The sequence below is a fragment of the Centruroides vittatus genome, unplaced genomic scaffold, assembly GCF_030686945.1.
Source record: "Centruroides vittatus isolate TY-2023 unplaced genomic scaffold, ASM3068694v2 contig_5, whole genome shotgun sequence".
Taxonomy (NCBI): Eukaryota; Metazoa; Arthropoda; class Arachnida; order Scorpiones; family Buthidae; genus Centruroides; species Centruroides vittatus.
In genome coordinates this window covers 3,708,641-3,725,116 of record NW_027122286.1, presented here as the reverse complement: position 1 = coordinate 3,725,116, position 16,476 = coordinate 3,708,641, and the positions used below count along the sequence as shown (strand labels likewise).

Here is a 16,476-nt window from a genome sequence, read left to right as displayed (position 1 = left end):
TATTATACTCTCACCTTTCAAAAATAAAAATCAACGCAAAACTTAACAAGTGCTCGCCTTACAGCCTTGTGAATACTATAAAAGAATTGTTTCTGCCAGAAAAATAAAAGGCTGGAGAGTTTCAAAATTCGGAGGAATACTATCTGATCAGTATATACCAGGTTGACTGTTGATGTCTCCCACGCTCTGAAAAGTTTTGAATTGTTGACTGAAGACAAGGGAAGACCAATTGATATTCATTATTTTACATTGCTTCTTGTGTTTGTTCTGTGAGATGTTTGTTATCCAAACATGTGTTCATTGTCCAAACATAAAAATCTTTCGTGAAAGTGTTTGTTATCCGATTTGTTCATTAACCGAACTGTTTGTTAACCGATCACCCACTGTATATTTTCTGGACTGTATAAAATACAACAAAACTTTGAAAATTTTCATTTACAACTAAAATTACTTACGGATTAGTGGGGAAAAAAACAAACATGGAAGAATATGGCAACATTGGTCTGGGCCCTGTTATTTCATCATCATTTTCATCTACTTCTTGATTCTGCTCTTCTTTTAACAAAAATTATTATTGCTTGATTAATAATATATTTAATCAAATTTAAATATTGTTTTAAACTATTCTTTTAATTTAATAAGTAATTTATGTTTTGAACAAGAATAACTGTAGGAAAAAAATTGATGTTTAACTAACAGATAATAAAATAAAAAACTTTTATATTTAAAAATGAATAAAATTTTTAACAATCAAAATCTTAATAAAAATAAGCAAAACAGACATTATAATGATAAAATTTTAAAAGTATTATTACCATCATCTAACAAATCTATGTTAATTCTCTCCTTTAAATCAGGTTTTTTATTTGCTACAATATCCAGTTGTGTTTCATGGGCACCTGTCCAATTTTTCATATTTTCCTTCTTGCTAAAAATAATTTTTGAATGTAATATAAATAAATAAAAAAAATAAAAAAGTTCAAAACTAATTATGCAAATTTAATTTACTTTAGTAAAATACATAAATTACTTCAAATTCAATTTCCCACATGACAAAATTTGAAAGTTGTAGTATGAAGAATTACAAATTAACGTATGATAAAATATGATTCCAAAGACTTTTCCACTCTATTAATATTTGATATGATACTATTAAATCATAAGGAATTTTATCAATCAACATTAGAAAACTCTTATGAAAATTTGCATAAGAGTTTTCTAATGGCCAATCAGAAATATAGTATTAAAGCTAAGGTTGTGTTCAAAATAAAATAAATTTGGTTTAAATAACTGTACTAAGTTATTTAAAATATATTTTATTAGTGTTTGATTGTTATTATTCCCTTTTACATAATCTTAATTAAAATAAATAATATATATGTAATTTACATAAATAGTAAAAACTTCATTGTCTGATTATACAGGGTGTAACAGGAAAGATGGTCACAACTTTAAGGGATGATAGAATATGGCAAAAATAACAATTGTCATAATACAATGCAAGGTGAAGTGTGAAATGTGAACACAAAACAGTAAATATGAAGAACATGGAAAACAAAAGTCATTTTAATCAAAGATATTTACAAGAAGTAATGTTTAATTTTACAAAAATTGTTCAAATGAATGACCACCAATTGCAATACATGATCACAATGGTGACATAGATTGGGGTACACTTTGGAAAATACCCAGCATGTCACATACTTCTGCAGCAGAGAAACTAATTCTGGCATCAAGACCTTCAGGAGAGGCAATGGGGATTTCAAAATGCATATCCACCAAATCAGCATTCGAATACTATTGCATTGCTGTGGCTGTACAACTTCTGAATGATGATGATGTGTGAAATGTGACCCTTCTCACCAGCAAACCACTTGGCTTCCAACCACACATTGTATTATGACAATTGTTACTTTTGCCACATTCTATCACCCCTTAAAGTTGTGACCATCTTTCCTCTTACACCCTGTATACAGGAATCAGAGAAGTCAATTTTAAAGGGTAGATTCTCCACTCCCCAAACATCTAAAGTAATTCCGAATATCTCGTTCAAAACATAATTATTTTCTTAGTGTACAAAATTTCAAGATTTTCAATTGCCAATCAGACACAATATAATCTTTGCTTAATAACATAGCACCTGAGAAGTGTGTAGAAGTAATGAAATGTAAGATGAAAGTTGTAATATCAATTGAAGAGAAAAGGAAGTTTTCACAAAGTGCAACAGCAGTACACTTGTGGCAGATCTGGTGCCATGTTTAAGATGCCAAAGTAAATGTTGTGTGACCAGTTAATGTAATTTTCATTTTATTATACAATATTTATGTATTTTATTTATTGTTTTTGTGTTTTAATTTGTAATCAGGGTATTTAATTGTTCTATTTTTACCATAAATTAAATGTATTTGTTATTTTAAGTTTATCAAAATGGGTATTGTTTAGGGTCTGGGAATGGATTAATCACTCTCCATTATTTCTAATCAGAAAAATTGATTCAGAGTTCAAACAGTCTTCTGGAATGAATTAAATTTAAAGTACAAGGTACCACTGTATATAGAATGTAAAATTTCAGTAAAACTTGAATTTACTAATAGTACAGTAACAAAATGCTAACATTATTACATTCAAAATTAATAATCAGGGCCAAAACATGCAGGTATAGTGTACTGGCAGATAGCATAAGAAAGCATCAGTAGCTGGGTATACAGTACTGGCAATTGCTCAGTAAAAACAATACTATATGTTCAGTCACCATATATGCATACTCATAGTAATTTTTAGAAAATAAACACTGCTAATAATTGATTTTAGAATTTCTTACTGGTTATTTTCTTTTTTCTCATCTATCTGATTTTGAGGAGATGGAGGACAGATATTAACTTGCGGTGGATCTGATCCTGTACTTTGCACTTGAAATTCAGCAAGTTCTTTTTCTAATTCTTCTTTGTTTCTCTGAAATTAAAAAAAAAAAATCAGTAACAATACCTATGATGATGTATTTAGAAATATTTCTAATTTTTTAATTCCAATCACCATTAATTTTCACTGTTTATTTTTTTTAAAATTATTTACATAGAGTCATTTATTTAAGTACAATAATAAATTTTAAAAATAACAAACATGAAATATTTAAGTGTTAAAATTACTTATATTGTACAGTACATTATGATTTTTAAAGGCAATTTTTACTAGCACTTTAAAATATACTTCACTGTCAATAAGAATTATTGGCAGATTTTTAACAACCTTACTATCAAAATTTTACTTTTCTAATAGACAACATTAAAATGCAAATTGAATATGTGAATATCTGGTAATATATGAAATAAATAATCTATATAATCTGAACATAATTAAAATTACCTAGCAATGTTAGAACTATAAACAATATTCAAAGATATCTCTTGCAAAGATAAATTTTTTTTGTTGCAATTTTTAAATAAGTTTTAAAACAGTTTTATTGATAGAATGGCCAAAGTGGAAAAGGAATAAACCTGTCACTCCAGGGAAAATGAATTTAAATCTGAGTAAAAACCACAGGAATTTTCAGGACTTATACAGCCCTTCCCTTATTACTTGGCCACCTCTACTGTTAGCTTGGCTGAACACATCACAGACATGATAAAAAGGTCTCTTTGTTCAGAGAAGAGGGAAAAATTAAAAATAAATAAAGATAAATTTCTTTAAATTTAACTTATTTAGATATATAAAAATGTTATATTTACATAAATTTTTTACGTATCCAAACAAATTGAACTTAAGGCAGTCATTGTTTTTGATTTTATTTTACATTAGATGCAATCAAATAAAAAGATATCTTTCAAAATGTCACGAATTATGTGGTACATGAGACATCTGTTTCTTTTGTGGTAAACAGCCACAAGTAGGCCTTGTAGTGTTTTTCCTGCTATTACTTTGCTTCTCGTACCGCACGCGATTAAAATGAATGAGACGAATTGTAACAAAAACTAAGTTTATTTTCTGCTTGCGTAACAGTTACATGACTCAACGGCATGGCTAACACAGAACAACTGACTATAGAGTTCTTACTGGGTGAGTCCAGTCCCGTTCCAGGAAGTAATAACTCTTACCACCTGGGGTTCGTTGCAACTGTTAAGATGCAGAGGGTGATGTTCCCCACAGCCTATATGTAGTATCACTGCAACAGGATACTGGTACACACACATGATGTTAGCATACACCTACTTAATTAGTTTTCTTTCTCTCCTGAATGGTATACATTGTGTAAGAAAATAGAGGTGCAATTACTGGACATCACAATAGAAGAATGGTAATGTGTGATATACTTCCTGTGTATAGAGGATGCTCAACCAGTGAACATACAAGGCCACATTTCTTCATGCAGCAAGAGTGTAGCAAAAATGACATCACAAGCAGCTATTACTACACATCGCTACATCATAGTTTAGAAACACTTTCCACTCCAGCAAAACATGGATGCCATAATCTATCCTTTAATTCCAGTTACAGCTGAATATAACGTTTTTATATATCTAAATTCTCAAGCACTGCATAAAGAAATGCAGCCATACCATCAGATGATAATTGTGTGTTTACTCTAAACGTGAATAAAAGTGACTAGTGTGCTTACTCTAAACAAAACTGCTTACTCTACTTCTTCACCATCTTGCTGAAGAAGTAGCATAAGCAGTGCTAGCAGTAAGCAGCTTTTGTGCTAGATACAACATGCTGACAGACAACATACGGTCTAGTAAGATAATTAATTACATCTTCAATGAAGAAGTTGCCAAGATTAATTCCAATGGTTCAAGAAAACTGAAAGATTATTCTGGTTTGCATCAGTCACACAGTTGGAGTGTCCTATGGTAGTGTGCAGCATATCATAAAGGAACAACTAGGCTACAGGAAAGTGTGCGCCTAATGAGTGCCAAAATGTGGAATGAAAACTGAAGCAAATGGAACTGTCTATTGACACACCAGACCTTATATATCATGAAGAGGGTGAGGCCTTTCTCTCAAGGATCATTGTAGCTGATGAGTCATATGTTGCCACTTCCAATCAGAAACAAAATGGACAGCATGCAGTGGAAACACACAGGATCACTAAGACCTAAGATAATTAGGTCAACCCCTGGCAAGGTTGTGTTGATTGTCTTCTTCAATCAACAGAGTCCTCTGTTATTGGAATTCCTCCTGAAAGGACAAACAAGCAATACACCCACACACTATGACACAATGATGAACTAACTATCTGAGAACAGCAATCAAAAACAAGCAGTATAGTATGCTCACTAGAGGCATCATTCTGCTCCATAATAATCACCCCATTCTGCCTTGGTCATGGCAGAAATTTCCTTGCTGAGTTTAGTTGAGAAGTGCTTGATCATTTTGTCTACAATCTGCACTTGAGCCTTCGTGATTTTCACCTTTTTGATCCCTTTGGTTTGTGATGCCTTAAAAAACCCCTCAAAGAACACCACTATTTACTAACACTATTCCTTTCTCACATTTCCAGCAATGAATATTTATCATCACAAATAATTACAATGTACGATAAGCAATGCTTGTAACCTGAAGCATGCCCTGAAAGAGCCCAAAAGCATTTGTGATGACAAATATTCATTGCTAGAAGTGTGAAAAGGTGTAGTGTAAGTAACTAACTACTTCCAGCTTCCATAAAGTGAGAACACTTCTATGTGTCAGATGCAGAAGCAATGACTGCTATAACATGTGAAACTTTGGACATGATCTGAACCCCTCACCAAAATTGCTCAAGAATTTTTGAAACTGAATAGATTTAACTTTACACAACATAGAAACAGGAACTGATATAAACAATGTAAGTCCTAAGATCAACCATCTCTGGTTGGAATTGGAATTAAAGTCAAATAATTGCTAGATTAAATCAGGCTACACTACAACTACTATTAATAGTCCAAGCCCAATATAATCCAACAATATTGCTAGATTTATATTGGGCTGATATAATAATCAGACTATGAGATGCTATCAGACTGTGAGATGTTGAATTCCAATCCCTATATAAACATCAAATTTAAAGTGAAAGTTGACCTTTCCTGCAGCTGATTTGATTTCAAATTACCCCTGAAAACAGGTATAAGACTAATCAGAAAGCATGGACAGGGAACCAAGGGCAATCAAGATGGGCAATCAAAGGGCCAACAAATATAAACCCATATCTCAAGGACACAAGGTTCTTTTCCAGAAAAGTTCTTTGTTCCTTTTTTGACAGATTCCTTTTGACAAGTTCCTCAAGTTCATTCCCACTTCACAGACACTTGCAAAAACTATGCATCTCCTCTTCAGCTTCTATTTGTAAAGTTCCAACTTCAACAGATCGCCTCTCTCTCCCAAATGACATTGAGACTTCTCCCAGATCAAACTCACTGTCAGATAACCAGTCTGCCCATCACTAAATTCATCAGTCAGAACTCAGATTGGCTCTGTGCCATTTGTCATGATGATGAACTCTAACTTAAATTAATACCAAAAAATTTTTTTTTATTTAAACTCTAATTCAGCATTGGATCCTGCTATTCTTCAACCCAGTACTCTGGTAAATTGTGACAACTCATCAAGAGACAGATTTCACCCATCGTGAAGGATGGGTGAAATCTCAAACGATCACAAACCTCACTGACTAGCCACTCTAACAAACTTTCGAAGGGACAAAACTGCCTTCTATTAAGACTAATTCACTTATTATAATTATGTGCAACTTGGAAGACCAAGAGGAATTATAAGAATACACTCTCTCTAATAAACTGTTTTCTATCAATATGTAACCAATTCAAACACCAGAATTATCACATCCACAGACTCCAAAAATATTAGCCAATCAATGACTTTATTTTACCTTGGATAAAATAAAATTGTTGATTGACTAATTTGAAAAACAGAATAGAAGTGGAAAGATAAACTGTTTCCTGTAGAAATCAAGTTCTTACTTCAGTGCCTAAACTACAAGTAACATTTCATCCCTTTCACCATCCTAAATGGTTGGACCTCTTTCTTTAAGAGAGTATCAGCCACATCTACACATATTATATTGGGGGGGCATGAGTAACTTCATGGAGGTCCTCACAAATTGGTTCAATTCCCAGAGCAAGGACTTATTCTATGGCTGCATTCCTGCTTACTACTCAATGGGACAAGTCCCTTAATGAATATGGGGAATATGTATAAACAGCTTCTACAGGCAAAGGTACCTTTTCATTTGATCACACCTTATATTTTAAATAAAATTATTTGTTGTGAAAATGAAGAAATTTATTTCAAAACATTCAGCATTGAAACTATTTTGATTTATTGGAGTAAACTAATATTTTCATTTAAATTTATAAAATAATTCAACATGATTTGAACATAAAACAGCAATATTATATAGACATATTTAATGTTTATCACACATCATTTAACAGATATCTAGTGATATGTTATATGAGTTTTATACAATAATCCAAAATAAAACATTGACATTCAACATATATAAGATTACTAACATTGCATGCAAAATTAAAAAATTAAAAAAAAAATTTCTTATTTATTATACTTTAAATTCCATTTATAATTATAAAATTACACATTATATGTTACTACTAAAATAATTTTTTTAACTTACTTCTTTTTCTTCCTCTGCCTCTTCTTCTTCAGCTAATGTTAGTTCCTGAGCATTGGCCAAATTATCAACAGCAATGGCCAAGAACACATTTAAAAGAGTATCTTTATTGAAATTCAGGATTTAAAATAACATTTTTTCATATTGTTTCATTTATTATTTAATAACAAAGTCTCTTGGATATCAGCTTCAACTAAATAAATTTTAAATTACTATAAACAATACTAACAAATTTCAAAATATTTCAAATTTCAATCAATTTAACCAGGATTAACCATTTTTGAGATCTTTTTTGTCCCATATTATATCCATCTCAAATTTCCAACTTTTGAATATACATTTAATTATGTGTTACAAAGCCATAATGAGTTTTTTACAGATGTTCAATAAATTAAGCTTTTGGATAATTTTTAAAATATTTACAGCTTTTTGCATTTACTTTCATCTAAAACCATCCTTAAGGTTAAAATCCCTGCATGCTATAGTGCTATACATGCTGAACAATGTTATGGGAAACAATTGAGATAAAGTATCCTGCAATCAGAATTAGACTCACATTTGCATTAAGCTATAATGGAGTAGAGCTGTATATATACTGTAGTTCGTTTAAAACCTCTGAATAGTTTTTTTTATAGTTTAGAGCAGCATTTCTCAAAGTGGGCGATAACGCCCCCTTATGGGTACTGGAGGCTTTCAGGGGAGCAGTAGAAGGCTCAAAGGAAATTAGGGGGCATTAAGGAAATCTAGAGGGGCAATGGCAGACAAATTCTATCTATAAAAATCTGACTATAATATATATAAAATGCTGACAATCTATATATTTTTTAATTTTTATTGAAGATCACAACCTGAATATTTCTAACACGTTGACTTATATTATAGCATGAATGAACTTATTATAGTAACATTATTGCATAAATATGCTAAAAATGAAAGTTCAAGAATGGCTACCAAGAATTTTGGCTGCAGAAGCAAATCTCTCAACTGTACCCTGAGTTATGGTCAGTTGTTCAACGATTTCTGATAGCATTCCATCGTCGTATTTGTGTGAACGTGGATTTAGTGCTGTAGCAACGTTGCTAACTAAAAACAGAAATCGGCTGCAAGTTACTGAACGCAGCGACTTATGGCTGATTTTAAGTGAATTCGACCCTGATATTAACAAACTGGTCGAAATATATCAGATTCATCCTTCACATTAGATAAGTTTTAAATTCAAAGCCTTCTTTTAATGTTAATAAAAATACTTCTAAATATGATTAAGTATGAGTTTTATTTCCTCTCATTGAAACATTCTTTGATCTCAGAAATAGGATATAGATCACACCCTATCTATCCTATCCATATAATAATGCATGTTTAAACATTATATTTGCAACTGTTTTTAAGATACGCAACAGATGGTAATGTAAAAAGGCAAGTTAAAAAATATGGGGGCACTAGGAATTTTTTTAATCTCAAAGTGGGCGGTGGTCGAAATAAGTTTGAGAACCAGTGGTTTAGAGGGTTATTTTGTATTATCTGTGTTTTCAAGTATTTTGTGCAAACCAATGCACTAGTTAGACCTGATAATTGGGAGTTCAGTGAAAATTAGTTTTTAGAGTCAGTAACATGGTTTATGCATTATAAGAAATGTGCCTGTTTAGGATTGTACAATAAGTTACGTGTATTTTAAATCCATATAAGTGCTTTAGCTAATTTAAATATCTGTGAAAAATCTATAATGGTTTTATAACATAAAAAGAGAATTCAAAAGGATATAAATATTTTTAAAATTTATACAAAATATTTGATTACATTAAACATTATTATTCTTATTATTGATTATTATTCAAAAATAAATACCATAATAGCTATCAAACAAGGTAAATTACACAATTTATATTTAAAATATTTTTTATTAAGTTTTAAAAGGATACAGTTACCAAATAACACCAAAATAATGAAATAAAGACTATATATCATTCCTCCATGAATTCCACCTTGAGACTCAATACCACGATACATGACTTCATTCCAATCCTCTCCTGTCAGTATCTATAAAAATATATTATCATTTCTTGACACTAGTATATTGTTCCAATACTTTTTTATTTAATTAATTATTTTTAAAATTAAATCATTTATATCTTCTAATCATTTTTATTAATTCTGTTACTATAAAACTGACCAAATCAATAAATTCTACTGTTGTAGTTGCAGGACAACAAAACTGTTCACTATCTTTTCATACTTCTGAGCAGTAAGGAATAGATTACAGGTCCAATTTGAAAATATTCTTCAAAAAAAAAAAAAAAAAAACAACAGCCCAATGACAACTCATTTGATGAGTGCAAAGAAATTTATTGGATACTTGATCAAGGAATATCAAAGCATGTTAATCAGTCTTTCAAATCACCAGAAAGCAACCATTTCATATTGTTAATCTTGCAACAATTTATATAGCACTTTATGAAAAGTTCTGTAAAGCGTATCCAACTACCTCGACACTGCATGTTTACTGATGTCAAGCTGTGGAAGCTACTGTGTTATCGTGATGTTCCCAATGGAGACATTGATGCACTTCCATAAATCCAACAGTGTCATTGGAAGTGGAGGGCTGTAAACATTATCCTTGACAAAACTCCACAGGAAGAAATTGTACACTGTGAGGTCCAGTGACTCAGATAGCCATGTGCAGAAGATGATGTCTGCAGCTGCTACATGACCAATCCATCAACCTGGCAGGTGTCCATTTACATACTCTTAGTCATCCATATGCCAATGTGGTGAGGCCAGTCTTGTTGATAAACTCCTCTCTCTCCTAAATGTGATTATGATTCTGTCTCTCCTTATCTGAGTTGTGGTATTAACCAGCTTTCCAGCATGTCCAGGCACACCCTTCCAAAAACACTGGCCTCCATAAAGAAGAATAGGTTAAGTACGTGACGTGTCTTCTGGAAATGGCATAAAACATTCAATTTGGTGCTCTCTGAGACATTCCATCTAAATGATAGATCAATATGCTTAATATAGATATTATACCTATTGATCTTTCTGGCTAAATAAAAAGTAACATCATCACTAAAAATTATCCATTCAACAAACCCTTATCCATTGCCAACATGACAAGCCAAGTTCTCACAAAATGCCAGCTGCTTGGTTGGATCAAGCTGGCATTTTTTAATAGTAGCAATTTGTACAGGTACAACTGCAATCGTTTCCATAGAATCTTCCTCACTGTGCACTACTGCATCTTCAATTCTCAACTGATTCTCCGTAAAGATTTCCTAGGGCTCCAAATAAAATTTTCATGCATTATGTCAATCATTTCTTTGTTAACACTTGGCCTTCCTGCATATCCTTTCCCTTTATGACAGATGCACCCTCTGTCATAAAATTATTCATTACAATCTTCAGATTGATAATACAGAAGGACAACAACATACAAATTGTGATCGGAAGGGATGTTAAATTGTTACAACACTGTTCTCACATATTCCAGAACATACTAACTGTGGTTGGTTGGTAAAACAGCCATTTTCTCCACCATTGATGTGCACTTTTTCCACCTGATGGTAGTTGTTCTACGGCTATTCCAAACACACTCACAGTGTGTAATCAATAGGAATTTTATAATCCCAGGGACATTTCCAACTTGCTTATGGTGTAACAAAATCATTCTACCAATTTGTGCATACCCTGTATTTCATTGTACATTATACACCATTATCCAGTCATGACAAAATTTTATCCAATTACAAAATCTTCATTATAATCTTTGGACAATGCTGAGTGCTTAGCTATTATAATATATTTTATACTTATTAAAATATTCACTCTTGTCCTTTGATATTTCTTTCAGACATTCTTTATCAAATCATAAAAATTACAGATTAACAGAAGTCCTTAATATCTAAGTAACAAATCACTTAACATCAGTGCAACAAATTTCTTCTATTTTCTGTTAAAGTTGTTTAACAAAGAGTTTACTAATTAGCTGTTAGAACTGTTTTAACTGATATTAAAACATCTGGCAAGATGAAAAATATGAAATATGATATTAAAACACAAAAATATTAATATTAAATGTGATTATGCAGTTTAATAATCATAGTTATTGCTAAATCTTTTAGCTTTCATAGATTTCTTAATACAGTGGAACCAGGATAACTCAAAGTGATTAACTCGAATTTGTCAAACTGTTTAACTTGAATGGGGTTTTGATACAATATTTTCATAAACTTTCTGAAATTTTAAATTAAATAAAATATTTAACATTCATCTATTGAATAAACTAATCAGAAACTTTCTTTAAAGTGCAGGAACAGAGTATAACTAAAAAGAAACATTATCACATGATAGCAGGTGGAGTGGTGATTTCCAGACAGCATGAGTGACCTAGATACTATAAATGACATTCAAACCTGCTTTTTTGAACTTTTTTTTTTGTTTTATTTGATTGCAGATGGATTTTTTCCAACTGACTGGCATAATAATTAAATGGATTTTTGATAAATTAATTTTTAAAAAAGTTTATAGTCCAATTCTGTGTAAAAATTTTAACCTTTGCAGCAAAATTTTAAAAATTGTAGAGTGGTTATTCTGTGATAAACTATAAAAGAAAAAAAAACAGATCAATTCTAGACATGAAATATCACAATTAAAAAAAATCCTTACTAAACATTTAGAAGTGAACAAATCAGGCATTTGGGAAAGCATTTCTCAATAGCTTATGTACCCATTTAATTAAGCAATGTAGAGTTTTCGGACAACACACAGAGTTTTGCATTGATACAACAATTCTATGTAATAAGATCCACAAAAATATCATATGGAGAGTTTATTATGAGTCATCAATAAACCAATGCACAAATTCTTGATTTTTAGCTGAACCTACACAACTCAAAACTTTTTTTTCCCCTCCAACTAAGTTGAGTTAACCTGGTTCCACTGTATCATCTAAATGTCTTATTTTTATTTTTGTATTTCTTCATTCTTACATTTAGTTTATTTTCTTGACAATTAAATTATAACTAATTAAATTAAAAACATATATTCACAAATATATTTACAAAAGAAAGAATTTAAAAATAACCTGAAATACTGTAAGCAAGGCAATAGGAAAGGAATTGAAATTTGCCGGTGGTGTGCCATCATCAAAATTAAAGCTAGAATGGAAAATATATTAATTTTAAAAATTATTTCATAAACATTTTATTTTTAATAATTTTTTTTAATTGTAATTGATACATACGCTCCACCAAACAGCTGCATCCCTAAGAGGGCAAAGATGAGAATAAATAAGAACAAAAGGAACAATAAACTGACTATGGATCTCATACTGCTTAAAAGAGATATCACTAAATTACGTAGAGAAGACCAATATCTGGAAAAAAAAAACACTCTCTTATAAAAATGTGTATTGCTGCTTTCTATTTTAAATATAAATAAATATATTTAATTAATATATAAACAATTATCATTTAAAGAATTACTTTAAATAAAATGTGCTTTAGGGATTGTAATACAGTAAAACCTGATTTCAAAAAGTATGTAAAAGAATAATTATTCAAAGTTAGGTGTAACAGTGAGAAAAATTTATATAAAATTATAAAGTCAAACATATAATCAATTATCATCAAGATTTTCTGAAATAAATTGACTAATTTATAGCCTTATTATATTATGAAATTTGAGTTAGAGGTAACAGTCAAATATTTTATTAAGTAAATTAAATTTTAGTAGTTAAAACTTTTAAAATGATTAATTTGTTCCTATATTTGATTTATAAAGTCAAAAAATACAGAAATAATTGAGTAACTGGTTACTTGACTAGATAGATATAACTTACACTACAAAACCTTACACAATTCAGGATTATATGGTTTTCATAGCTTAGATTAAACAAAACAAATACAGACAAATGTACAAAATAGGAATGCATTGTAACCTAACTTACGAGTACTCAAGACACAAGAATTTTAACAGCTACTTTAAACACATGTCCCAATTTACAGATGAAATATTCAATACAATGAGTGCCAACTAATATTTAGGAAAATAAAACATTCTAATCACAAAACTAACAAAATTGAAATTCTTATATGCATTGATTAATGGTTCATAGAATCCAGTCTCATATCTTTATTTCATTCACACTATGTATTTCTAATCTTTAACATAGTGTACATTGCAAATATTTAAATCATTGTGAATAACACACAATTCTTTAAACATTTGCAATGTAAATTTGTACTGATAAAAATATCTTAATATTAAAGTTTCTATCAGTGATTACAATTTTATTAATTTAAAAAATTTTGTTTTACTCTGTTTTACTTGTTTTCTATTTACTTATTGTCTTAACTAATTTTCAATTTCTCACCTTAAGCACAAAAATGTCTGATAACTTATATATTTGTTTGTCTTATGTCATATTCATTTTTCTCATTTCTTGTTAGTTTCTTTTATATTGGTGAATAATCCTAATAAATGTATTCATTTATTACTCACAAAGGCTTACTGTATTCAAAATTTTCAGTGTACCTGCTGTTTGGAGACCTTTGAACTCCAGACAGGCCTATGAAATACATACATACATACAAGAAAGACTTCGGCCATACACGAGGTGTTTAGCCGGCAGAAAAGAGGGTAAGGGAAAGGGGAAGGGAAGAAGGAAGGAGAAGAGATAGATAGTAGAGAAAGGTAGGTTCCCTCTAAATGGCATACATGTGGCTACTGTACCCTCTATGTTGATGTTGGCATGCAGTTTTTAAGCTGCAAGGCTATAGTCCCCTGAAGAATCTAAAACAGGGCTGTCAAACTCAAACTACTTAAGTGCCAATTTTTTGTCTAGAGTATGACAGTGGGCCAGATGTTTTCAGCTTTTATAGCCAAAAATTTTCTAAAAAGTAGCCAACTCAAAAAAACTCTTTTTCAATAACCTGAGATTTGACAATAAATTAAAAAAACACCATTTGTACTTTTCCAGAAATAACTTTAATCAAAGAACAAACATTTTTGGCCAATTTACAGGCCTGAAGCAGGTCTGATAACTGATCCAAAAATAAGGATTGCAAAACTCAAAGTACAAGGATAAACTGTAATTTACTAATATTTCGAAAGCACTAATTTTATATACAAAAGAGTTAGAATTATGTAATAAATGAACCTGCAAAGACAGACTTTAGTTTGAAATTCAAAAGATGAAACAGAGAAAACATAATGTAAACAAAAAATTAAACAAAAATAAATCAAATAAAATAAATAACTCTAAGTATAGTAGACCCCCTATAACATGGGTTCATGTAATACGGATTCATATAACACGGCGAAAAAATTGTGATCATGTTCGTATAACACACTAAAAGAGACTTGTATAACACAGTAAAACGTCATTGCCGACTCATGTTACGACAGGATTGGTCGAATCTAGACCAATAGCGAACATTGCACAAACCGTTGAGTTTAAATGAGTAGCAGACCTACTAAAAACCATTTATTATTTAACAACCATAAAAATTATATTTTTATTAATGATGTCTCCAAAGTTCAGCAAATTTTTCACGGAAAAACAACTTATCAGGAAACACGTGTCCGCTGTTCGATGAGTCACTCTGCAACGAAAACAAGCTTAAGCAATGGTGTCGTCGAACGGTGCACATTCGGTAAGTAATACTACAATTTTTTGTTTATAGCATAGTTTATATGGATTATTCTCAAAAAATTATACGTGTTTTGGAAATGTTTAGTCAAATTAGGCTAGAATCAGTTAATTTTATGGAAGAAAACCTTTCAAACAGCCGTAGCCCCTAAACTGCACACATGCCGGGCTGTGATTGGTTCATATATTTACGTGACTCGTACAACATAAAATTCATATAACATGGAACGTATCTACTGTGTTATAGGGGGGGTCTACTGTAATAGGAATAAATAAAAATAAATAAATAAAAAATAATAATAATAATAAATATTGAGTTCAACAATTTTGTTTATTAAGTATTATTTGTTTAAGTACAAAATATCCCATTTTCTATAGTATCAAGATATTAAAATATAAACAAATAGCATTACTGAATTCATGTTGCGGACCATGGCTGGCCCGTGGGCCATATCTTTGACATGCCTGGTCTAAAAGAAAACTTGAGTGTAGCAAACACCAATGATTCAGTCAATGAATAGCTAAGTGTAAAAGTTAGTGCCAAGTGCTGTCAGTAGGAAGACTTATATCAACTTAATACTAATGAAACTGAACATGAGCACGAATCTTAATAGTACTTAACAGCTAGACAGACAGTGCAAAAAACAAACAAACACAACAACAAACTAGACAAGACAAACATAAAATATTTAGGTATAACCTTTAATTGAATGGTAATTTTCAACTACACTTGAAAGTTCTTACTACAAAAATTAATTTACTTATTGACAATGTTATCTATTTATGTTTAGCATTAAAAATTACAAATCTAAAATTACAGATGAAAATATTTAATGTGTTAATAATTCCTTCAATTTTCTATGCTAGCCTGTTATGGGCATTTGATTTACTTTATGATTTGGAAAAATTTCACATTACTTATTTACGTAAACTGTTTAAAATTGAAAGATCAGTCCCAGGTTATGCAATACGAGCCAAAACGAACAGATATCAATTGTTTCCTTTTTTCTGAAGAGGCTAATCAGATTTTATTACAGATTAATAAATACCAATGACGACAATGTAAAATTTTTACATCAAATTATGCTAACTCAAATCAATGACTCAAGTTCTAATAAAAGCACATGGCAATATAAGTTTAATAAATTATTTCAAACATTTGGAGTTTCAAGTGCAATATTTGATAATTCAGAGGCCAACTGGAAATATG

At 30.6% G+C, this 16,476-nt stretch overlaps 1 protein-coding gene across 16 annotated transcripts in view; it reads right to left on the bottom strand.

Annotated features, from left to right (window-relative positions):
- Nucleotides 1-16,476, bottom strand: part of LOC136978245 (voltage-dependent calcium channel type A subunit alpha-1-like) — a 637,477-nt gene that overhangs the window by 391,399 nt on the left and 229,602 nt on the right. For 15 of the 16 annotated variants that reach the window (XM_067273927.1, XM_067273930.1, XM_067273917.1 and 12 more), the window contains 7 exons: nt 12,858-12,989; nt 12,699-12,771; nt 9,541-9,658; nt 7,625-7,725; nt 2,822-2,952; nt 816-928; nt 456-555 (listed from right to left, as the gene is read on the bottom strand). In XM_067273927.1, the coding sequence (XP_067130028.1) occupies nt 456-555; nt 816-928; nt 2,822-2,952; nt 7,625-7,725; nt 9,541-9,658; nt 12,699-12,771; nt 12,858-12,989 (768 nt within the window). The remainder of the gene's footprint in view (nt 1-455; nt 556-815; nt 929-2,821; nt 2,953-7,624; nt 7,726-9,540; nt 9,659-12,698; nt 12,772-12,857; nt 12,990-16,476) is intronic. The other variant, XM_067273918.1, reaches the window with a different exon arrangement.